Genomic DNA, 24,672 nt, shown 5'->3' with positions numbered 1-24,672 from the left:
AGCGCTGGGTGAGTGGGGCCGGGTGAACCGAAGCCTAGCCACACATCTAGAAGGCACAATTGCGACCACATCAGCAGGATGATGTGGCAGTGCTGCCAAACTTCACAGGGAAAATAAAACCTATCGGGTGGGAAACATGAAGTGGTTTCCATTAGCAGGAGGCACGAGACATTAACAGTGTGTTCCCCACACTCTGGCCAGTCGTCAGAGCGTACTGAGTGACAGGGCCCAGGCTGAGGAAACCCCCCTCTACGTGAGCCCCTCTGAGGAAATGGCCCTCAGAGCTCTCAGGACGTGCAGGCCCCGTGCTGAGCACCCCGACTCTGAGCCGAGCGGTGGGGAACAAGACAGCGCTGCAGTACTGGGAAGGCAAGCTCTGTGGGTCGGCAGGTGTGTGGGCGGCCAGCCTCATCCCCCCTCCTTCTCCACCCTGCTCACCTTCTCTGGCCCCCTCAAAACCCAGCACTCTGTCTGACACTGTCTCTGCCATTCGATCAAACCCAACAAATGCTTGTGATGGATTACAAGATCTCAGAAGCACTAAAAAGGCCTCTTTCATCATGTAAAAGAAAATCTCTCATTCCCTCATTCAACAAGGACACACCACACACTTACTTGGTATTTCTTTAAGGAGTATTTTACTATATTCTGTTCTCTAAAAAATAAATCATGAAATGTGGGCTTCCAGCTGCCCAGAACAGCCAGTAGGGAATACCACACTCCCCAACATCTCATGCGAATCAGAAGTGACAGTCGCACACAGTAACCAAAGGAGCATGAAACAGAAGCAGCGTAGGGGCCAGCCACCATGGCACAGTGGCAAAACGGTGCTCTGTGATGCTGAGGTCATATGGTAAGGTCCTAAGTTCACATCCCAAGGGCTCCCTGTCCACGCCAGGTGCATGTGCACGTGGATCCTGGGTGACCAAGGCATGTAGGCCCTATTGAGGTGCTTGTCTCTCTCTCTCTCTCTTGTGAAATAAATGCATAAAAACAAACTTAAAAGCGAGTGAGAAACAGCACAGGATGGGGGTTAGCATGCTGCAATCCAAATGGAACGGTCACGTACTTCCGAGAGCCTGGCTTCCTCACGTGAGGAGAGGATGACCACACCGCCTCGCTCTTAGCTCCTACCAGTGTGAGACGTGCCATTACACGAGACAGGTAAGTATGTGCGTTTGCAATGACATGAAAATGTCCCCCCTCCTGCTGGCCTCTCTTCTGACCGCAGACACACTCAGCTTGTCCCCACAGAGGTTCCTGACTCACCATTCCCACTCCTGACCGGCTCGCCCCACCACACCCCTAACTCTCAGCAGGGTGAGCGCCCTCCTTCAGTCTGATACAATGCCACCTCCCAAGGGACCACCCCACCCCCCCCAAAAAAAAAAAAAAAAACTGTCTCTACTTCCTCTCCTGAGGTGAGGTTACCAGCATCCCAGGAAGAGGCCAGCAGGCAGCCAATCTCGGGCCAGCCAGGAACTGCTGCTCACCTGGCCTCAGGCCCTTCCAAGGGAGCCACACTCGCTCACCACCTCTGGGCTGAAAGCTCACTTGTGCTCGGGCCTGACAGGAGTGACCCACCACTGCCGCGGCCGCCTCTCCACACTGTCAAATCCCGTGTCTGAGAAGGTAGAGGAATGACCCGCCTCACCCTTGTGCAGCCCCCCAGCTTCCCATCAGGCGAAGCAGCCCTGAACAAAGCCAGGAGCCTGGTCTGAGGACTTCGGCACCGACCAGGACTGGATTCTTGGCTCCTTGGAGAAATGGCGCTCAGCTCCCTTCTCTAGGACACGTCACCACAAGACCACCACTGTTTACCACAGGACACACTAAACATGGAGACCCAATGGGCCACCAGGTTCCCTAAGCCTCGGATCCTTGTTCCCTACCCAACTTCATGTCCTACTTTGCTCCCCCAACCATGCTGCTCCCCAACACACCAAGCACCACCCCTCTATTCTCCATCTATTCAACAAATAAATTATTGGGTCCCCAGAACATTGCCTGGCACCCAATAATTTATTTCTTGAATAGATAAAACCAACCCAACTTCAAGTAACTCAAATCTGGCTAAAAATCACTTGTGTCCGGGACCAGCAGTTGGCATAATGGCTATGTTGCTGGACTCCCATGAAGTTGACTACAGTTTGAGTCCCGGACCCAGTGGCTTAAACTCACACCAGGTGCGTGTGCATGCATGCATGCCCAAGATCCTGAGAGGAGAATGAAGGAGAAGGGATTGTGGCATGGCCATCCCCCCAGGGGGTGATTTCTCGCTTTCTGTCTCTCTGTCTCTGTCTTCCTGGTGAGCACATGTGCCTTATAGCAAAAAAAAAAAAAAAATCACCCATGTCCAAAGAGGCCACCTGGTAACTCAGACACCAAAGTCCTGGGGACAGCACCAGAGTAGTGGGTGCCTCATCTGTCCGTATCTCCGATTTCCGGATTTTAGTTGAAACCTGGAAGAAGTCACTAGTGGCTCAGTGCAGCTGAAGGAGGGTCCACCCCATCCAGCAGGGAGTGTGTGACACCACCCACACGGCAGAGCTGTCTCCAGCCTGGTGTGCAGGGCAGACACAGAAGAGCCAGCTGGGGTCTGAGTCACAAGCCTCCTCCATGGACCCCAACCTTCCCACCCTCCACCCTGCCACTCTGCTATGCCGGTGGCTGCTCTGGGATGTGGGGATTCTGAAGGCCCCGGCCATTCCCCGAGTAGCAGCCAGTACTCCTGGCCTTCAATCCTAGGCACTTGTGTGCTGTGGGTATTGGCCTCAGCACTAGGGGACACCATCAGCTGCTCACCCACCTCTGTCCCTGCCTTCTTTGATGAGGGAACATGAGACGCTTAGAGGTGCCTTGATCCTGCCCCATCCTTATTTACAAACCAGCCCTGTCACACTCAATACTTCTGCAGGTGATGATGGCACCTCAGAGCTGCAGTTCCACTGAGGGACTAGGGACAGACCACGATGGCTGTGTGAACAGGGAGAATACACATGGGAACATCTGCAGCTGGGTCAGTTAAGGTCCTTGGTTTACAGAAGTCTACTTTTCCCCTTTGGTATTCGCAATCAACCCTCCCTGAAGCCTCTCGGCACTTAAGGAAGAGGACCATGTGTGTTTCCCAGTCAGCACTAATGACCTGGGGTCTCTCATACTATCGAGATCACTAAGAGCAGGGAGACTAACCCTGTCCAGAAGGGTGCTGTCCTGCCTGGTGCATCCAGGCATGTAAGTGGCAGGCCAGAAAGACAACTATGCCATAGTGACAGGGGCACCCGAGCAGATTATTCATGCTCTAAATCTGCAAACACACACCCAGAGGAACAAGGCCGATGCTTTCTTAGCCACCGGCTCCACACACACATCCTGGGGAGTTTCCTGCTAGGCAGATGGTCAGCTACTAGAAATGATAAGCGTTACAAAGAGAACTGGTAGTGGACATCTGAGGTGTGCACTTGCTCTACTGGATCCCCAGGGCAGCAGCTGGAGCTCGTCCCAGTTGGTGGAACTGGTGCCTACAGAGAAGTCAGCACCCATCTTTTGGGACAAGCAAGCCTATCCTGCCCCATTCTGGATTCATGGCCAATCAACCATATCAACATGCATTAGCGTTTTGCGGAGATTAGACCTGGGACTAACGGGACGGAGGTGCTGAGTGCACACAGGGGCTCGGCCCACCGCACCCCCTGGCAGCACTTTAACATTTGTGCCATCTCCACCACCGTCATCACCGCTGACACTTCTCCCCTCCGCACCTCTGTGTTGGCTAACAAGGCACCTCCCAGAGGGGCGCACTATGGGTTTTCCACGTTTGTCTGTCCAGAGACAGACTGGGCAGCCCAGGAAGGGCAGTCCCAAGTCGGGGTGTCAGGTTACTGTACAGCCTCAGAAACTATGACAGTTAAAAAGGTAGCAGGAGACATTCACACACCCAAAGGCCCAGCATTTCATCCTCACCACAAACCCATGTTTCTTATTCTCATTGGATAGGTGGAGAAACTGAGGCCTGGAGATGTGGAATAACCTGCCCTAGAAACCTGCTAAGAGGAGGGGTGGAGGTGTGAAGAGCCAAGCGATTGGTCCAGGGCCCACCTGTGTGGCTGCCTCTGCAGGGGAACATGGAACAGCACCTAAGGGGCCCTCCAGCACTTGTCCCAGAACCCTGCCTCCCAGCAGAGTGTGGGTGGCTTGCCAGGGCAGGCTTGGGAACACTTCCTGCTGGGAGTCATTACGAGAATGTTGTGAGGGTCCTGTGACAACCCCGTTCACCACCTGGCCACTCGTTCCCGCACTGAGCACCTCCTCAGCGCCTCTGCGAGCCCTGCAATGGCATAGGCCGTGCCAGCATCTCTGAGACACAGTCCCCTGTCCTGGCAGGGGTGGGACACCCAGGAAGGGTGTCCTATGTCCTATGTCTTTCCTATGCACCACCCCATCCCTGAGCTCTCACAACAAGCAGGCATCTGCTGAAGGAATGAATAAAGAACGGCAAAAACGAAGGAAACTACTCCACAGAAACCCAAGATGAAAAAAATCCCTTTTAAAAAGGGATCTGCGGGGGAACCAGCAGTTAGCGTAATGGCTATGTCGCTGGACTCCCACGTAGTCGACCGCGGTTCGTGTCCCGGACCCAGTGGCTTAAAAACTCACGCCGGGCGCGTGTGCGTGCGTGCCCAAGATCCCGAGAGGAGAATGGAGGAGAAGGGATTGCGGCGTGACCATCCCCCCTGGGGGGTGATTTCTCGCTTTCTGTCTCTATGTCTCTCTCTGTCTGTCTGGCGAGCGCACGCGCCCTACAGTGAAAATCTCTCAAAAAAAAAAAAAAAAGGGATCTGCAGGGCTGGCAGGTGGTGTTGTGCTTAAGGCAGCTGGGTCCCACACCACTGACCATGCGGTTCAAGTCCCAGACCCGGTGGCTTGAGAAATAAGCTGGACGCATGCCCAACATCCCAGGAGGAGACTGGAGACGGGGCTGCAGTGCGGCCGTCCTGCCTGGAGGGTGCTTTCTCTCTCTGGCAAGCACAGCAAGCACACTATAGCACAGTTTTAAAACAGTATGTTAATTTTAAAAAAAGGACCTAGAGGTAATTATGGACATTCCAAATTCTAATGTATATGTCCATTTTGCAAAAATAATAAAATGCTAGCATTTCAGAATTAGCATTCTTTATTTCCTCAGAGAAGAAACACCATGTGCTCTGCATTAGAATTCGAGCAATTATCCCTGAGCAAGAACCATATGATTTTAATGTACAGATGAATTTCAATTAGACCTTTATGTAACCATGCTGATGTGTTTTAAATTTAACCCTAAATTACAGTCCTTTCAAATAACTGTGCCCTCCCCTCTGCCTTTCTCTCTTCAATTTTGGTTTGGTTTTGTGAAAGATCTGCTGGTAAAAATGAAGCAATACTAGTAACTTATCTACAAATTACGGGAAGGAGAAAGTAGGTTAAAAAAGACCAAGAAACTTAAAACAAGTATGCTCAAACCACATCCGAGCTAGGCAGGAAACAATAGGAGACTGTTCTTGCTTATAGGGAAGGAAGGTAAATCTCACTGGGACTGTTGTCAAACAAGTCACGGAGAGGTTCGCTGCTCACTCGTCTCGACCTTCAGCTGCAGTCATCGGAGGCCAGCAGCCTTCGCTCTGCACCTGGGAAAGGCAGTAACCGGAAGCAGAGAACTGACACTTTCACCTAGGCTGGCAATTCCTTCCACAGAACCGTCTCAATTTCAGTTTAGGTGCCCACCATGCCAGCAGCTGTGTCCTAGAGGCAGTTCACATGTCTCTCACAGTGGGGGCAAGACCTTCACTCCAGGAACAGACCTCCTAAACACTTCCTGTGATCAGAGGGTCTCCAAAGCCGAGAGGTCGCCAGCAACCTTCAGCAATTTGCTTATGCTCAAACTGCAAACCCCGCCCATCAATATCCATATCCTGCTTGTGATATTGTAGTGAGTCTTGCAAGATGATAGCCCTCGAGGGGAACTGGGGAGATGTGTAGTATTTCTTACAACTGCATGTGAGTCTATAATTACGTCAACAAAAAACGTCAGTTAACAAAAACTAAGTGTTGATGCACGAGTGGATAAAGAAAATGTGGTCTATACATACACGGGGCTATTAGTCAGCCTTTAAAAAGAAGGAAAGCCTGCCATGTGTGGAAACAGGATGAGCCCAAAGACACACTACAGCAAGTGAAGTAAGCCAGTCACAGAGGGACAAATACTGTAGAAGCCCACTTCCATGAAATACCAAAACATGTCAAAACCGTAGAGGCAGAGAGTAGAATGGGGGTTGCGGCGGCTGGGTGGAGGGAGGAGGGGAGTTGCTGCTCAACGAGCACGAAGTTTCAGCTGTGCAGGTGGCTCCATGGCGTGATGGATAGCACGCCCGTCCTCTACAACTCCCATGAAAGAACTTACAGGTCTGCTGGACAACACTGTGCAACAATGTCTCAGGCCCTAAACATCTGCTAAGAGGATAGATCTCCAGCTGTATGTTCTTACTGCAACTTCTTTGTTTTTCTTTTTAAGAATTTTGTTGTTATTGTTTCTGTTAACATGTAAAGCCAAACCAAATATTTGAGAGAATCTTGGTTACCACAAACATGGTATTCATCTATCTAATCATATCAATACAAATAATAAGTCACATAGTTGCAAAATCTAATCAGTGGCGTTGCTACACTAGGAGAAAGGTGCAATCTTGGTTCTCATTTGCCTTCACTAACATATCTCATGATGATAACTCGTTAGCATCTGAAGGCAGACACATGTGTCCTGCATCTTACTGCAGTTTCAAACAACCCTGCAATGCCCAGAGCCCCTGGGTCTCCTGTTCACCTTTCAGGACATCAAGCCTAACTTCAATACTGCAATGGATCTTACAGGAAGAAAATCTGTGATGAAACCTATACAGCTTCACAATCTTGGGGTCTGGAAATCATGCAACAGAAGAAAGTCCTAAGGGAGCTAATGCACGGCACACTGTTACTAATGCACATGCTGTGTCAGCGGTGGGCTGGGCGGGGACAGGCACATCTAGTGGGGACCACATGCCTCGGGTGGGAGGGGGCTCTGCAATGCTTCCTGTAGCCATGCGCAAAGGGGACCAAACCTATGGCTGTCTAAGAGACTCCAGAGATCAGACTTTGTGTTAAACTTCCTAAGTTTTAATGTGTGCAATTCATAAACTTTGCTTTCAAAAACGGCAAACTCCAAACAGGTCTGAGGGCCAAGTTGCAACCTGTGAGGCAACTGAAGGCACTTAATGTATTTCCTCCCCCTCTTCAGCAACATCCCCCAGCCCAGGCTTGCTCTTGGTTTGGTTTCTTTCTTTCTTCCTCCCTCCCTCTCTCTCCCTCTTCCTTTGTTATGCCAGAGGGTGAGACAGAGAGAGAGAGAAAGCACATCCCCACCCTCTGTCTTACATTTCTCCTTCCCATCAGGACTCCAGGCATGCACACGCACCTGGCATGTTTTCCAAGCTGCTGGGGCTGAGAGTTGAACTGCTGTCAGCCATGTAGGATCTGGCTCTCTTAACCACCACACCACAGGGCCAGCCTTTGCTCCCCATTTTCTTTTTTATTTATTTATTTTTTTTGGAGAGGTTTTTACTGTAGGGCATGTGCGCTCGCCAGAAAGACAGAGAGAGACAGAGAGACAGAAAGCGAGAAATCACCCCCCGGGGGATGGACACGCCTCAATCCCTTCTCCTCCATTCTCTTCTTGGGATCTTGGGCATGCACGCACATGCGCCCGGCGTGAGTTTAAGCCACCGGGTCCAGGACTCGAACAGCAGTAGACTACATGGGAGTCCAGCGACATAGCCATTACACTAAGTGCTGGTCTCTGCTCCCCATTTTCTAAGTGGGATAAAATGCCTTGCCTAGGATCACCCAGCTGGAGGGTCTGTGGCAGCTCTGACTCCAGGTCCTACTGATTCCGCCGACTCAGCATTCCACTACTGGCCCATTTAGCAAGAGCTAGTTTAACAAAGTTGCACAGAAATATCTCCAGCTCCATAAACACTGAGTCAGCTGCACACCTTCCAGACTCTGTGTAGTTAGGAGGTAGGCCACCAGGGAAGTCTTCCCCATTCAGTGCGTCACCCTATCCCCTCTGGGTTAAACCCTTTCACCAAACACTCTTCCTTCCCTGCAGAACACCTACAAGATTTGAGACGGGAAGTCTGTCTATTTGACCTGTGTCTAGCTCTCCACTGGACTGTCAAGCTCCAATGCAGCACAGGCCATCTATCATTCTGTATACCCCAGAACTAACAAGATGCCTGGCCCAGAGAAAGGGCTTAAGAAACACTTGCTGAATGGATCAAAAAAGGCAGAGGCCTGTCAGGGGCCATGAAAAGGCCCTATTCAACCCAGCTGAACGAACGCCACTACCATTAAGAACAGGAAGCTTCTGGGAATACTTTCAGAGGCTCAAATGCTCCCTTGCATAGCAAAATGGCCTGACTGGACCACTGCACACCAGAAAAACCAGAAGGGCAGGGGCCTCCCATAACTGTGCTCCATGTAGTGGTGGCCTTTCAGCTGGGGATCACATCCCGCTCACACGAGCACGGCAACACAGCCCAGAGCCTGAACGAGAGCCCGGCCTGAGAGGTTTTTACTGTAGGGCATGTGCGCTCGCCAGAAAGACAGAGAGAGACAGAGAGACAGAAAGCGAGAAATCACCCCCCGGGGGATGGACACGCCTCAATCCCTTCTCCTCCATTCTCTTCTTGGGATCTTGGGCATGCACGCACATGCGCCCGGCGTGAGTTTAAGCCACCGGGTCCAGGACTCGAACAGCAGTAGACTACATGGGAGTCCAGCGACATAGCCATTACACTAAGTGCTGGTCTCTGCTCCCCATTTTCTAAGTGGGATAAAATGCCTTGCCTAGGATCACCCAGCTGGAGGGTCTGTGGCAGCTCTGACTCCAGGTCCTACTGATTCCGCCGACTCAGCATTCCACTACTGGCCCATTTAGCAAGAGCTAGTTTAACAAAGTTGCACAGAAATATCTCCAGCTCCATAAACACTGAGTCAGCTGCACACCTTCCAGACTCTGTGTAGTTAGGAGGTAGGCCACCAGGGAAGTCTTCCCCATTCAGTGCGTCACCCTATCCCCTCTGGGTTAAACCCTTTCACCAAACACTCTTCCTTCCCTGCAGAACACCTACAAGATTTGAGACGGGAAGTCTGTCTATTTGACCTGTGTCTAGCTCTCCACTGGACTGTCAAGCTCCAATGCAGCACAGGCCATCTATCATTCTGTATACCCCAGAACTAACAAGATGCCTGGCCCAGAGAAAGGGCTTAAGAAACACTTGCTGAATGGATCAAAAAAGGCAGAGGCCTGTCAGGGGCCATGAAAAGGCCCTATTCAACCCAGCTGAACGAACGCCACTACCATTAAGAACAGGAAGCTTCTGGGAATACTTTCAGAGGCTCAAATGCTCCCTTGCATAGCAAAATGGCCTGACTGGACCACTGCACACCAGAAAAACCAGAAGGGCAGGGGCCTCCCATAACTGTGCTCCATGTAGTGGTGGCCTTTCAGCTGGGGATCACATCCCGCTCACACGAGCACGGCAACACAGCCCAGAGCCTGAACGAGAGCCCGGCCTGAGCACCCGGAGATAGGACCCTCAGAAAACAGCCTTTGTGTAAAACAGTAGTGCTCATCTCACACCCAGATCCAGAGCCCACACTGCACCCACTGTGACGACAGACAGAGGGCCTGCCATAAGGAGCTCAGGGTGGGTGAGATCTCTGATCACGGGCCGTCCTCGATGTAGGTAGGGAAGGCACAGGAGTCAAGGCAGAAACACAGGCATGCTGGGGAAAAGCGAGCTGGGTCAGTACAGACAGCGTGGAGCAGAGCCGTATGAGCAGGACGCGAGGAAGGGTGCAGCAGAGGTGCACGGGGGTGAGGCAGGAGAGCCTCAGGAGAAGCCACGGCTGAACAGATCAAAAGTCTTCCCCATGCAACATGTCACCCTGTCTCCTCTGAGTTAAACCCTCTCCCCAAACACACGGGTGCTCCCCCTCCAGTGACCAGCTGCAACTCCACAGCTCCTCAGACCACAGACAGCTGCTCTCTGGCCTGCATACTCTGTATACACTGGAGTGTACTGTGCACTCCATAGTTCGGTGACCATTTGAAACTTGAGAGATTTTACATCTTAATGCAGATGCCCAGCCTCTCTGGAAACATAAGGAAGCCTGGCAATACTACTGGGTTGTCGGGAAGCCATGAAGCATTTTTGCATAGGAAACCATAAAAAATAAATAAGTCCTGACTTTCCCTTTGACCTGCAGAGCAGCTGCAGGGGGACTAGGATAGCAGCTGCTCACAGACAAGATGCGTGCGCTCCAATCTGCCACTGTACACACCACTCCCTACAACTTGCACACAGAGGCTGTGTATCTGTGTCACTCAGAAATCCACTGCCCAATGTCTGCAGCTCTCTGCCTTAGCCGAGGCAGTCTCTCAGTCTGTCCCAGTCACTGTCTTGAAGACGCTGAGATTTGGAGTGGTACAACTCAATGTTCAGTAGCACACAATCCATCAAATCCACTTTTAGCACCAGAGCCCAGATTCTCCTGGGTATGCACTTTTTTCTTTTCTTTTTTTTTTAGCTGACAGAGGGCATGTGCACTCTCCAGAGAGAGAGAGAGAGAGAGAGAGAGCACCCCCAATAGTGCATAGCCCCACTGCAATCCTCTTTTCACTATTTCTCCATCCCATCAGGACTTGGGGCATGCATGCACATGCACTTGGCATGTTTTTCAAGTTGCAAGGACCAGGATTCGAACGGCGTTTGGCCACGTCAAGATCTGCTGAGCTACAGGGCTGGCCGCTGGGTATACATTTCAAGACTGGGTTCCTTGAAGCTCAGACCAGCTTATGCATCATCACTGTTGTATAAGCAGAATGTTGGCTTCTGATTTTAGTGAAACATGCTGATTAACAGAACAAGCAATGGCTCCTTATCAAGGTTGAAATAGAGTCCAAAGCTAATGACTTACAGAACTTCTCTGAATATCCTGCTCAGTCTTAGCATACATCTCAGAAAGATCGCCATTCAGGATGACTTCTGCTAAGGAGTTCACCAGCGGTGCGTGATGTATAATTAGGAAGACCTGGTGAGAAAGAAGAACACAGTCTTTCAAGCGCTTCCTTTTTTATTTTTAATTTTATTTATTTTTTTGGAGAGGTTTTTGCTGTAGGGTGCGTGCTTGCTGGAAAGACAGAGAGACAGAGAGATAGAAAGCAAGAAATCAGCGCCCTCCCCCCCGGGGTGGGGGGGATGGCCACGCCACAATCCCTTCTCCGTTCTCCTCTCAGGATCTTGGGCACGCACACACACACGCACCCGGCGTGAGTTTAAGCCACCGGGTCTGGGACTCGAACTGCAGTTGACTACATGGGAGTCCGGTGACATAGCCCTTACGCTAACTGCTGGCCCCTCAAACACTTCCTTTCATGATGAGAAAGAAAAAGGCTGGGCTGCCTAAGTCCTCTATTATGCAACAATCCCTGTGATGCAAAATCCAAAGAATGGGTCACATTCAGGAGGAATCAGTCAGTCTTCTGCTAGGGTTGGCCTCTCTCTCACTCTGTCGCCTATTTGGCCTGGCTGCTCTTCCTGGGAAGGAAGTGCATTACAGCGAGACTGCCCCTCGTGGCTGGGGAAGCCAAATCCGGCCAGAGTGGAGGAATGAGGGAGAGAAGCGCTAAGCCAGCACACTCCCTCCTTCCCACAGGCATTTCAGTGCCAAAGTCGGCTATGATAAGAGGAGAAGGCACCGTCCCAGTGCTTCAGTTATACGGGAAAAGGGGCCGGTGAGTTTAGCTCCAAGGAAGGACTTGGCAAAAGGTGGGCCTCACAGGCTCACACTGGAATGCACTCCAACCTGCGGTGGGCTTGGCACACTGCAATTCCATGGCAACAGCAGTGGGTGTGGAAACTGTGGGGAAAGCCTCACGAGCCAGCAGGCCCAGGCGTGCCAGGGTGCAAAATCAGAAGGCTCTGGCTGTCTAGGATGGCCCCACTACCCCACCCTGCTGGCTAGCTCAGAGGAATGGCTTCAGCAATCAGGGTATTCAAAACTGCCCTGCAAAGCTGGCCTAGACACACCTGCTTATTTGTTTCAAAATGTAAAGGCAGGAAGGAGCAGCACAGTGCGGTGTAGCCACCATTTGCCTATAAAAAGTGTGCTGTGTGCATGTATGTACCCGTTTATTTACAGACCCGTGAGCAAGGTCTCCCTGTCTTAGCACCACCTACACACTGGGACACAGTCCGAGTCGTGGGGGCTGCCCTGAGGGCTGCCCTGGGTTTTGCAGGACACTTAGCATCTCTGGCCTCCCTAAGCTACGTGCCAGCAGCAGTCCTTCCCTGCTCATGACAACTGAAAACATCTCCAGATGTGGCCACCCACCCACAGTCCCGCTGAGAGCCCCAGCAGAGGATGCCTCTGGGAGGACACCCTACAGGGCATAACTGTAGCTGTCTCTGGGGACAGAAATCAGGAGCTTGAACAAAATAGAAAGAAGACGTGGTTTTCACCTGCTTGAACTTGTTAACTTTAAAAACTGTATTTAAAAATTGTATTTAAAAAATATCGCTTAAGGGATCAGCAGATGGCGTAATGGTTATGCTGCTGGACTCCCACGCAGTCAACCATGGTTCAAGTCCCAGATCTTGCAGCTTCAAACTCATGCCGGGCATGTGTGTGTGTGTGTGCCCAAGATCCTGAGTGGAGAATGGAGAAGGGACTGCAATGTGGCCATCCCCCCCGGGGGGGGGGGATGATTTCTCTCTTTCTGTCTCCCTGTCTCTCTGGCAAGCACACATGCCCTATAGCATAAATCTCTCTAAATACACACACACGCATCTATATGTACATGTATATACAGATATGTATGTGTACATATCTATATACATACACATATATGCATGTGTGCATGTGTGTGTGTATATGTATCTATATACACACACATACAATTTATAAAAAGAAAGTAAAGTCAGAAACTAACACTGGCCACTTCTGGCACGTAGGAATGGGTACTCAGGTGGCGGAAAAGAGGGAGACTTTATCCACATGCCATGGTTTATACTGTTTGAATATATTATTCCAACAAATAAATACAATTCACATTAAATAAAAGGTACAGGCAGAACAGCCAAATGTGGCCCCTAACTTAAAAACAAACAGAAAAGCACGCCTGTTTTTAAACCCTGAGGCGGCCTTGACCATCACAGTGACTCGTATGAGCTATACCCACACGCTAATGGGTCAGCCCATGTCCAGGGCTAGGGCAAGCACTTGAATGCTGGTGATGACGATCATTTTTCTCACCTTTGCCACGGCCAAATTACTGCCATACTTTACCCAACCACAAAGCAAACCCCCACTGCTGAGTTCATTCGTTCCACGAGTACCGTAAGTCGCCTCGTGTGAAGGTAACCCTGCTGATCCTCTACTCACTCTTCCATTCAGTCCACATTCAGGGACTGGACAAAGACCCACTGATTCCTGCCTGTGGAGGTGCCCAGTGCCCACTTTCCTGGCCCTGAACCAGCAACTCATGGTAGGACGAAGTGTGAGCAGGCCAGACTGCTGGGCTGTCCGCACCACGCTCTTGTCGCTAGAGGCGGGTAAGTTTCAGGAGGACAGCATCACCTGCCGTGCTGAGTGCCATCATGTGAATTTCTGTGATCCAGGAAAAGGATTTCTAGGATTTTACAGTGGTGTCAGGGGCTTTGGCGACACAGGGTTTATACCTGATTCTGGGCTTCACACACTGAGGACACCTTATAATTCAGCTAAATGGAAATGCAGGGGGATGAAAGGCTGGAGTTTTTCGTTATTGTTTATTTACTTTAGTCAGAGGGCGTATGTGCTAGCCTTGGAGAGGGAGAGAGACAGAAAGCACCCCGCCCCCCAACTAGTACATGGTCACAAGGCAACCTCTCTTGCTCCATTTCGCCCTCCTTTCGGGCACTTACACACGTCTGAGGTGTTTCCCAAGCTGCCAGGTCCAGGATTTGAACCACACAGGCAGCCATGTGGGATCCAGCCACCTTAAACACCAGGCCATGGGCTGACCCCAGGGGAGGGTTTTTAATCTTTAAAAGGGGTCTATTACTCTAGTTCGAGGAACACTGAATTACAAGCTACACGTTTTGCAAGACAGTGAAGCAAATCAGTAGGTGCCTGAGTTGCTGGTCCTTCTCCAAGAAACAGGAGAGACAGTTCTGAGATAAGGCGTCACCCTCCCCATGAGAGTACCAGCTGTGGGGCTTGGTGGCTGGGCTCCTGGAGACCTCGCCCGTGCAGAGCTCCAACAGTTGAAGGGCTCTGAGGCTTTCCATGGGACTCCTGTGGCTGAGCACTGGCTGCTCCGCCCTGCCAGACTCCCATAATCCTGAGCAGGAGATGGTGGTGGAAACGCGATGGCAGAAAAGGCTGCCAGCAGAGGCCGGGTTTGTGCTGAGCTGTCGCACAGAGGGGCATTCAGACAGTCGGCATCACACAGAGCTCTGAGCAAACAGGCCCCCAGAACCAGACCCCGGGACGTGAGCAGCGGTCAGGACACACCGGATCCCGATCGGCCTACCCACTGGGAGGAGGCGGTGTCTGACTCTCTCTTCTCAGGCCAACAGAGACAGACCCTCTCCAAACTCGAAACAGCTGTGGATCGCGTTAGAAGGCCTGTCATTCATCAACGCCAATAAAGACCTGTGCCATTGCAGAAGTGGGAACCCAGCGCTGGTCAAACGTCTGCCTCCTTGACAGCCTGAGGAGATGGCCAAAGTCTGGGCTGCTTGTAATAAAAATATTTTTAAAGTTATGTAACTGGGTCACCATGGAGTTTTTCCCTTCTTGTAAATATTACATAATTACCAGAAGGAAACACACTTGTTTAAGGAGGGGAGGCAGACAAATTGGCTCAAGACACGGATCTGGGAGCCGAGGCTGCTATAAGATACCTTCCAGAAGGTAATCTGGGAACTGCATCCACAACAAAACCCTTTAAAAATAGCCTCGTTACAGGAAGTTGGTCCACCACGGCTGCTGCATGCGCACACAGCGGTCCTGCAGTAAGGCTTATTTCAAAAGTCCGTAATGAGAGCCTTGCCACCTCCATTTCTGGGGAGTGCAGAGCACGGCTCGGTTGTTTTGCAAAGCTCAGTCATGGTAAAAAAGTCAACTACCCAACTGCCAGGTTTGATTTATATTTCATTTCTCCTTAAACTTCCATCCCATACTGTGGAGAAGATCCATACCACTCCTACTCAGGGTTTGGAAAACTGAACACCTTTTTCATTTTATTAATGTTTTATTTCAAGATGGGGGACACAGAGAGTGACTTTCTGACAAGTAACAAGACCTCAAGGGCCCCCAAATGTGGTGGGGCTATGGTGAATGGTGAAACATACCTGAGACAGAAGGTAGAGAGACACTGGCAGGCTGATTTTCGGTCGTTCTCCTCCCTAGTGAAGGTGAGGGAGAGGGGGGAGCGTGAGAGGTGTCCAGGTCACACAAATGAGCAACACAAAAAGCCATCTGTTTGAACAAGTGGCGCCTGTCCCCTGGCTTTCCTCCATGCCCCAAAGGCTGCCCTTTCCTGGTGCCAGTCAAAAATCCACTCTGCAAAATACATTCACCACCTAGTCCAACTCAGAACTGTGAGCAGGAACTCTGCTCTCCACCTGGGCACTCTTACCATTCATCATGGATTAGAGGCTGGCTGAAACTCGCTGCTTAAGTTCCCAAGAATGTTCATTTCGCCCAGCTGGGCTCTGAGGGCCCTCACAGGAGAGTCCCCAGGAAGCCTGCTCTCAGCAAGTTTTCAAAACAAGGGGGAAGGGAAGGTCTGGGGTGTTCTGGCCTGTTAAAAACCTCTCTTCCGTGCTGAGTTTCAGGGTGCTCCATCTCACACCAACCCTGTGAGAACGAATTTTTAGGACCCTCATTTTGCAGTTAAAGAAATGGGCTTGGCTAGGTTAACAACCTTGTTAACAACCTTGTTCAAGGTCACCAAGGAAGGAAAGGCAAGAGGCAGAATTTGAACCCGAGTCTGAAAACTCCACTTCCCATGTTTGTCTAAGTCGCCCAGAGTTCCCTGGGATCAATCTACTTAGGGCTGCAATTGTCTTTTATTTACTTATTTGTAGTGAGAATCCCCATGTTCCATCTCCAAAAAGAAAACTGCCATGTCCTTGGGATGCTGCTACAGAGGACCAGCTGGCTCTGTGCTGCTGCCTGCCAAGGCTCCTGTGCTCATTCTCCCAGCCTCTGAGCTCTGCAGGGACTGGACTTCCCGAAGCAGCATTTCTCACTGGGAGATCTGCATGCCAGTAGCTCAGAATCACCTGAGAGACAGGTTAAAGATGCAGATTCCTGGTCCCACCCAGATTCGCTGCACCAGAATTCCTGAGAGAGCAGAGGGGGCCCACCTTTCCCACCGAGGACTCTGGGGCCTGTTAACTGTGGCCATCGGTGCCCTGGGATCTTTCCCTGCAAGTGCTCCAGCCCTTCCCATCTATTCTGTGCACGTTTGCTGGTGCCTGGATCTTCTCCAAACCAATTAGCTCTGGCAGCAATCAGAAAAAGTTACCAGGGATGAGGACGCCCCAGGGAAGGATGCACAGAAACCAAAACCCCAGATTCATAGAGGTTTCCTGTTTCCCTCTGATGGCAGTAATCTCTTCTCATTCACTTTTACAGTCAGTACACACACACACACACACACAGGCACACACACCCTCTCTCTCTAAGGAAGTAACAGGAAAACCAGAGTGCTTAGAAAGGAATCTCCCTCAGGCCGAACGCTGGGTCCCTTGCAATGTGCAGTCCCGCCGCAACGGCCACAGGCCCACCTTGTCCTGGTTCTCCAGTGAGTACACGTAGAGGGGCAGGAAGAGCCTGTTGAGTAGGTGGTCCGTGAGCACGTCATTGAGGAACTCACAGTTGATGATCAGGATGTCATTGAGATAGTGCAGGTGGTCCAGATGTTCAGCCACCAGGTCACTCAGTTTCCCTCGATTGCGGTGCCTGCCGAGAGAAACCACCGCCTCAGCCCGGAGATCAAAGCTTAGATCCTTTGGGCCTGAATCAGTGGCCTAAGACTGAGTCACTGGGGTTCATTCACATGACCGATATTTGTGCTAGTCTCAAGAGTCACCTATCTTGTCCCAGTTGGGTAGGCACACAACGGGAAAAGAGACAGGGCCACTGCAATCAATTTTAGGTCACTCCCTCTACCCTCGGGGCCTCAGTACAAGTCACCCCACAATCACAGCACAAAACCAACGGGGTAAACAAAGTGAAACACAGTAAAGCTCTTTCAGCAAGCAATTGCACAAAAGTAGCCCCTAGCCAATGTGCAAGAGCCCCTAGTTCCCACATAAGTGGCATTAATGGGGCAATAAATCCTCGCTAATTAAAAGGCTCTGGAGGAATCCTGTAGAGGCAAGCAGGCCTCACTAGCCATGTCCGCCCCGTTGTCCTCGGCCGTATGCAGGATGAAGGGGGAGGATGCAACACCCCCCTGCCAGGCCTTTGCCCACGGGTCCCATCTCAATAGGCATGCTGATCGGGTGTCTTGGGTACAGTTATTCTCACACTCCAGGAGGAGAGAGTCCAAACTGCCAGGGGCACACACCACCACCCCAAAGCAGTAGATGTTGCGCTGAGCAGTCTTGCTAGCAAGATGCTGTGTCTGGATTATTATTGCTACCTAAGTGATAGATGGCATTTTAGAAACCAGGAATTAAAGAAGAAAATAAAAACAAAAATAAAGTGAGGAAAACATTAAAGCCCTCTATAGTCCAACCATAATATATCCACTATTAATATTTTAGGACTTATGGCCCTATAGCCTTTTTTCCACATTTTCATCCCTCTCTCTAGCCAATCTGAAATGCAGTACTGAGCCAGCAGGTGGCACAGAGAGTAAAGCGGCTGCATCCCACATGGCCAATTGTGTGGTTTGAGTCCTGGACTTGGGACTCAACACACCCAGCGTGTTTTTCAACACGCATGCCTAAAATTCTGAGAGGAGAGTGAAGAAGGGACTGCGGTGTGGCCACCTGCCAGGGGGCAGTGGGTGCTTTCCCACTTTCTCCTCTCTCTCTCTCCCTGGCAAGCACATGTGCCCTATAGCAAAAAATAAAATAAAATAAATAAAATGCAGGTACTGCATATCTATCCATCTACATATCTAGCTTTCCATATATGCTTTTAAAAAATAAGTAAAAACAAGATCGATTTTGCTTCTTTTCCATAATTTTGGGCATTCATTATACTTCAGTAAGATATTTAGTAAACATTTATAGCAAGTACACACATGCTCTAAAGCCTAATGGTACTGAACACCTATAAACACATCATTGTCCAGAGACCTGGAACATTTATATACAAGGTTTTATACTGCTCCCACTTAATAAGATACTGTCAATATTCTTCCTTATTAGGATATTTAATACATCTCACTTCTTAATACTTTAACTTAAAAATACCTTAGCAAAGTTCTGTGTGCAGATGGGTTTAAACTCAATGGCACTGGGAAACTGATCATGGAAAACAGTGGCCTCTGGCCCAGCTCCTCCCTTCCCGCTCTCCAGGGAGAGGATGTTAACCCTGAGTTGCTTCTGCAGACAGTGCCTCCCCTACTTCTAAGAAATATGTGTGGATTTCCATTTTACGACTGAGCCACTTCAGCTATTGGGTCGTTGGAAAAATCCTGATGTATTTTTGCATAAAAAACAGAAAAATACATGGCCTCTTCCAATGACCCGATGTTATCTACTGACCTCCGGGTACGGCAGGACTCTGCGCCCTCTGCCCCTCCCCCCCCCAGGAGCAGTTATCAGTACCAGGTACAGCCACGGCAGAGACAAGCAGATTATGACTTCATTTCCTTCCTTGTACAACTCTGTCCATTCCGCAGTTAAATGCCTCGTTATGTCCACACTCATGACTGTTCTCTGCCCAATGCTCAGCCAGATCTGCCACCTTCTTTCCCAATATCAGATCTAAGTTTCTGTCTAGGAGCACCTCTCCCTGAGGACACCGCCTTCCTGGGTCCCTTCAGCACCCTGACCCTCAGGCTCTCACTCAGCAGCGTGCACAAAGGCGTCACTGGGGCAGTGGTTCTCAACCAAGGGTGACTTTATCTTAGAGAGGACATGTGAAAATGCCTGAAGACACTCTCTGTTCTCATGACTGGAGAATGGGTGCTACTGGCATGCCATGGGCAGAGAGAGGCCAGGGCTGCCACCAGACACCCCACAATGACTGGACAGCCCTGTAGCAAGGACATAGCCAGCTCAAAAGGTCCATGGTGCCAAGGTACCGAAACCTGCTCTGGAACTCCTGATATTTCAGGGCCAAAGTCACCACCTTAATCTTGTTTTTTAAAGAGAGACTTTTGCTATAGGGTGCATGCACTCGCTGGAAAGACAGAGACAGAAAGTGAGAATTACCCCCCAGGGGGTACGGCCATGCCACAATCCCTTCTCCCCGCTCTCCTCTCAAGATTTTGGGCACACAAGCACATGTGTCCAGCGTGAGTTTTAAGCCGCTGGGTCTGGGACTCAAACCACGGTTGACTACATGGGAATCCAATAACATAGCCATTACACCATCTGCTGGTCCCACCACCTTAATCTTAAAAAAAAAAAAAAAAAAAAAGAGAGAGAGAGAGTAACCTAAAAAAAAAAAAAAAAAAAAAAGAGAGAGAGAGAGAGAGAGAGAGAGAAAGAAAAAAAGATTTATTGAAATAAAATTCACATACCATAAAATCCACTCATCTAAATAATACAACTTGATGAATTTGATACATTCTCAACATTGCCCAGCCATCACTATGGCCGCCTGCAGAACTTTTTCTGCCCCTGCAGACAGCCCTATATGCAGTGGTAGTTACTGCCTGGTTCTCCCCGTAACACCCCACTCATCCCCCACCCCCAGGTCAAGGAAGTCACTAGTCTCGCTGTTCCTAAAGATTTGCTGATTCTGGGCATTTCACGGGAGCAGAATTACATTATGGGCATGTGGTCCTTTGTGTCTATCTGGCTTCTTTCACTCAGCATAACGTTTTAAGGTGCGTCCACACTGTAGCACGCACTGGTACTGCATTCTCTTATCACCCAGTGCTAGTCCACCATATGGACCTAGGATGTTCTGAGTCTCCATTCATCAGCTGGTGGCTCGCCTTAATCTCTGACATCTATGGGAGTGCTAGCTCTATGGGAACTAGCATGAGTCGTTCCCAGCTCTATGGGAGTGCTGAGTTCATGCACCCTACCCCACTCTGTGAGGCAACTGAGTCGTTCCTAGCTGAGTTTATGTCCCCTGCCCCACTCTGCCAGGCACCGGAGTCGTTCCCGGCTGAGTTTATGTCCCCTACCCCACTCTGCGAGGCACCGGAGTCATTCCCAGCTCTCCACAGTTACCAACAGGTGGATGGAACCTTTAAAGTTCAGGAGTTCATCGCTCCCACACGTGGGTAGATGAGTGGTGTTCTCCTATTTATTTTCCTGTAACGAAACCTGGATTCTCCCCCAACCACCCTGTCTGCCTACCACGCACCCCGACAGAGCCACTTACTCCTCGTCAGTCTGCACGCAGTTATCGAGTTCGATCACGTGGCTCCCGATGAACCAGACCAAGTTGGAGAAGTAAGGGACAGCAGTTTTGTCTCTGATATAGTGTAGCATGGCCTGGTTGTCCACTGAGAAAATCCACAAAAGAAAAGGAAAAAAAAAGTCAAGCTACCAGAAATAACTTGGGGGAGATTTAAAAACAAACAATAAAACCACAATGAAAAAATTCTCTGCTATAACCTGAAATTATCTGTCTTTCCTGGAGATACTTGAAAACATTTATCTTATTCATAAAACTATACTCATCAAGGTAGTTGTTAAGCAATTTTCATAATTCATAAAGCAAACCAGCTGGGATAACGTGCATCGAGCACCCGAGTGCCGACTTCTCAGCAGCGGGTCTAGCCCGACCACAACGGACATCGTGCCACTATCGAGCACGCTTCCTGCATTTACATGTAAGTGCGAGTTAAGAAAGCGGAAAACCAGAGCTTAGTAACTTACATGACACTGGAATAAGGAACACAGGAATCGTCATTGAAGGGAAGGCAAAAAAACAGACAACAGTTAACAGGGTTAGGAACTGGGAAGGAGACACAGCTGCTCAGAGGGATAGACAGCAAGGCAGGAGGCATCTAAACCGAAAGATACAGGTTAGAAGAGAACAAGAGAAAACAGAGTAGAGGCAACTGCGTGGCCCAGGGTCGCAAGCTCAGAAGCCTGCCGGGTTGGCTGGTGGCCCGGTGAGTGAGGCCAGCAGGCCTGGCCAGTGACCTGGGGAGCACAGGCCTCTCCCCCAAAAGGAACAGCTGCTACTCAGCGTCAACTGCCCCCCACCCCCCACACTGTGGGCCCGAAGTAGCCAAAGCTACATCTTCAAAGAAGAAATCCAGATTGTTATGGAAAAAAGCTCCCAGTTTTGACATACTGGCCACCACTTTTTCAAAAACTACGTAAGTCACTTAAACGTGTCTGAGGCTGGACTCGGCTCTGTTTGCGACCTCTGGACGGATTCAGTTGGGCTGTCCAATGTAATGTAACAATGAGTCCCTGAGGGGCACCCTAATGCCCCATCCCCCACCCCCCCCTAGGGTCAAATCAAATAATAACTTCTTGATCGGTGAGCTCAAAGCCCTTTAAACCCAAGGAAAATGGTGTCCCAGCTCCATTTGTGACTGAAATAAGCCAGGCACTGGGCAGAGAACTTCCAAGGCGCTGCCTTAGCGGGGCAGCCCTGGCTCAGGAATCCTGCGGCCAGCAGCGCACCTTTGTATCTACACAGGCAGGACCGAGGAGGGGCTTTCTCCTGCAGGCGTTTGGCGTAGTCAATACTTGTTGAGGTGCTGGACACTTCCACATAGCCAACCTCTCTCTCTCTCTCTCTCTGTGTGTGTGTGTGTGTGTGTGGTCAAATTAAAATAAATGAATGACTATATCTTGAAATAAAGAACGAACTTTGAGTGCTGGGCTTGGTAGCCAACTGAAATACAATACTGCCCCCTGCTGCTTGCAATCGAAAATGCTTTTATACATTATTTAAAATACCTCCTAGTTTTACTGAAGTATATTTCAAGAAGCCAAAACACAAAAAATGTAAATCCCACATTGAAAAGATACCTCTGCTTTACCTAATGCTAACGTGGCTGCTCTGAATCCCACCTGCGCCTCCCTTGGGACATCTCACCTCCCTGTAGGAGCACCAGCTAGACTTCGATGTGTGTGCGCAGGGGAGGCAGTAGGACGGATTTCTTTACTGGGGGAACAGTTAAGTGACCAAGGATCGCAGGCCTTCAGTGAGACGAGCAGCCACACACTTAGACAAATGCTCTCCCAGTGACCTTCCCAGGACCGTGTGCAGGCACGTGGGAGCGAGCACCAGCTGCCAGGCCGGAAACCAGCCGAGATATGCGCTCGGGAAGAAACTTACCTTTATAGACGTTCAAGGTTATGGTTCTTACAGCAATTCTAACCATGCTTTCAGGGTGATTGAAAAATTTGATGGCTTCTGTGTACAGGGCAAAGTCATTGGTATGCTAAAACAAAAGAAGCACCAAAAATGAGTCAGAACCTAAGACAGGTCGCTCCCCACTCTGGCTTTCTGAACTGCATCAAAGATTTCAGCAAAAGATGAAAAAAAAAAAAAAAGTTGCTAAAGTGAACTTTAAGCCAGTGGCCAGGTTCCAACAGGGAATGTGGGAAGGGTACGAAGGCAAGGCCCTGGAAGAAACAGAGGACTGCTGCCTGTCCTACCACCTCTTAGCCACAAGAGGCAGCATTTCTGAGCGTCTGCTTCTTCGCCATTGAGACTGTGATAACCCCGTCCCATGCATAGGTTAAAAGTCATTTCCAGCCCAATGCTCACCCCAGCACCTGATACCCAGTGAGCACTCAACAGCAATGTGAGTTACTATTAGCATTAAAAAGTGAAATCTTACTGAAACCAGTTTTCAGCCCCTATGTTTTTCTCTATTAGGAAATATTAAAAGTGTGAATGTTATTACAGAGGAGGGTCCGGGCACCTTCTGCTGTTAAAAAGGGTAATCAGTGGATCCGTCCGATCAGATCTCCACTGCCTGGCCTGGGGCTCACAGAGGCACACTCTGCTGCCCTCCAGTGGCCCATGTTTCCAGGAGGCTCTGGCATCCAGCTCTGAGGGCACCCAGGCAGCGCAGGAGAGGTAGTGAGGGCTTAGGGAGAAGCAACTATGATGTCAGGGCTTCCAGACCACCCTTTCCTGGCCACGGTGGGCAAGTGGAGGCTCGTGGTGACAGGTGTCTAATGAGGACAAGTCCACTCTGACCCTGGAAGTCAAGGGTCACCTAATGAGTGGTGAGTGGCAGGCACTACACTGGCCCACATAGGTGGTAATGTGTCTCCAAAACGTGGCTCCTGACACCCCCGATGTGCAGCAGATGTTCTGCCAGAAAAGCGCCACTGCGGCCCAGAGCCCCAGTGCTCTGCCCTCGGCCTGGTGCACAGAAGCCCTGCTGCAGGCAGTGGAGGGAGAAGCCGGCCACCTCTCAGTTCGGAACTCCGCAGGTGGCTTCTCCTCCTTCCAGAAGGCTCACATCACCTGTTTGCGGGACATGTTTGTTCAGCACCTACTATGTGCTAGGCACCAAGCCACAGGAGGCTATTTTTCAAAAAGCCACATGTTTTGGGCTTGACAGCTCATACTTCTTCCCTTGCAGCCAGCTCTTCTCCACAACTAATCCGAACCGTGAACGTCGGGGTTCAGGCTGCAGGTGCCATGTGCTGTGCAGACGGCTGGGCGGGTGCTCTCAAGCCAGAGAACACATCCAGAACCACGGTCTGGCTTCAAACAGAGGTTGCTCAGCATGTGTGACCATGAATCAGAAGATACCAGGGACCCAAACTGCAAGTGACTGTGGTAGCCAGCCTGAGACGGCCCCCAGTGACCCTTGGCCCATGTCCACATGCAAGGGTTGTCCTGTCCCACATGAGTCAGGGCTGGCCTGTGGAACTGAAAGAGTGGGTTGGGGCCTGGCCCATGGCAGTTAAGGTGGCTGGATCCCACATGCTGACTGTGCAGTTCGAGTGCTAACCCTGGTGGCTTGAGGAATACACCAAGCACATCTGTATGTGTCTACCCAAAATCCTGGCAGGAGAGGCAAATGGAGAAGAGGAGGCTGTGGTGTGACCATTCCCCATGGGGGTGCTTGTTCTCTCTCTCTCTGGTGAGCACATGTGCCCTGTGGAAAAATTAAAAAAAAAAAAAAAAGGAATATGATGGAAGCCCCCGTGTGTGCCTTCTGAGGCTGGGCCACTAACGGCATTACGGGTCACTTGCTCTAGGAGCCAGTCACTAAGCTGGGAGGGCACTCGTATGGTCCCACAGAGGCTCCCAGGAAGGGAACTCCCCACAGCAGCCAGCACTACCCACAGGAGTGAGTCATCTCAGGAGCAGATCATCCAAACCCAACCCCCACTTCAGATGACTGTGGCCTCCTGAGAGACAGAGCCAGGACTATCCTGCCGGCCAATTCCAAGCACTGGGGAGAAATAA

At 50.4% G+C, this 24,672-nt stretch overlaps 1 protein-coding gene across 5 annotated transcripts in view; it reads right to left on the bottom strand.

Moving 5' to 3' along the window:
• CLEC16A (C-type lectin domain containing 16A) overlaps positions 1–24,672 on the bottom strand; it is a 222,993-nt gene that overhangs the window by 168,150 nt on the left and 30,171 nt on the right. For 3 of the 5 annotated variants that reach the window (XM_027771062.1, XM_027771064.1, XM_027771065.1), the window contains 6 exons: positions 22,573–22,678; positions 21,150–21,155; positions 20,650–20,773; positions 16,917–17,091; positions 15,474–15,527; positions 11,053–11,166 (listed from right to left, as the gene is read on the bottom strand). In XM_027771062.1, the coding sequence (XP_027626863.1) occupies positions 11,053–11,166; positions 15,474–15,527; positions 16,917–17,091; positions 20,650–20,773; positions 21,150–21,155; positions 22,573–22,678 (579 nt within the window). The remainder of the gene's footprint in view (positions 1–11,052; positions 11,167–15,473; positions 15,528–16,916; positions 17,092–20,649; positions 20,774–21,149; positions 21,156–22,572; positions 22,679–24,672) is intronic. The other 2 variants (XM_027771063.1, XM_027771066.1) reach the window with 1 other exon arrangement.

Source organism: Tupaia chinensis, unplaced genomic scaffold (assembly GCF_000334495.1).
Source record: "Tupaia chinensis unplaced genomic scaffold, TupChi_1.0 Scaffold000182_1, whole genome shotgun sequence".
Lineage (NCBI taxonomy): Eukaryota > Metazoa > Chordata > Mammalia > Scandentia > Tupaiidae > Tupaia > Tupaia belangeri.
The sequence above is the reverse complement of the archived record's forward strand: the minus strand, read 5'-3'. Positions and strand labels throughout refer to the sequence as shown.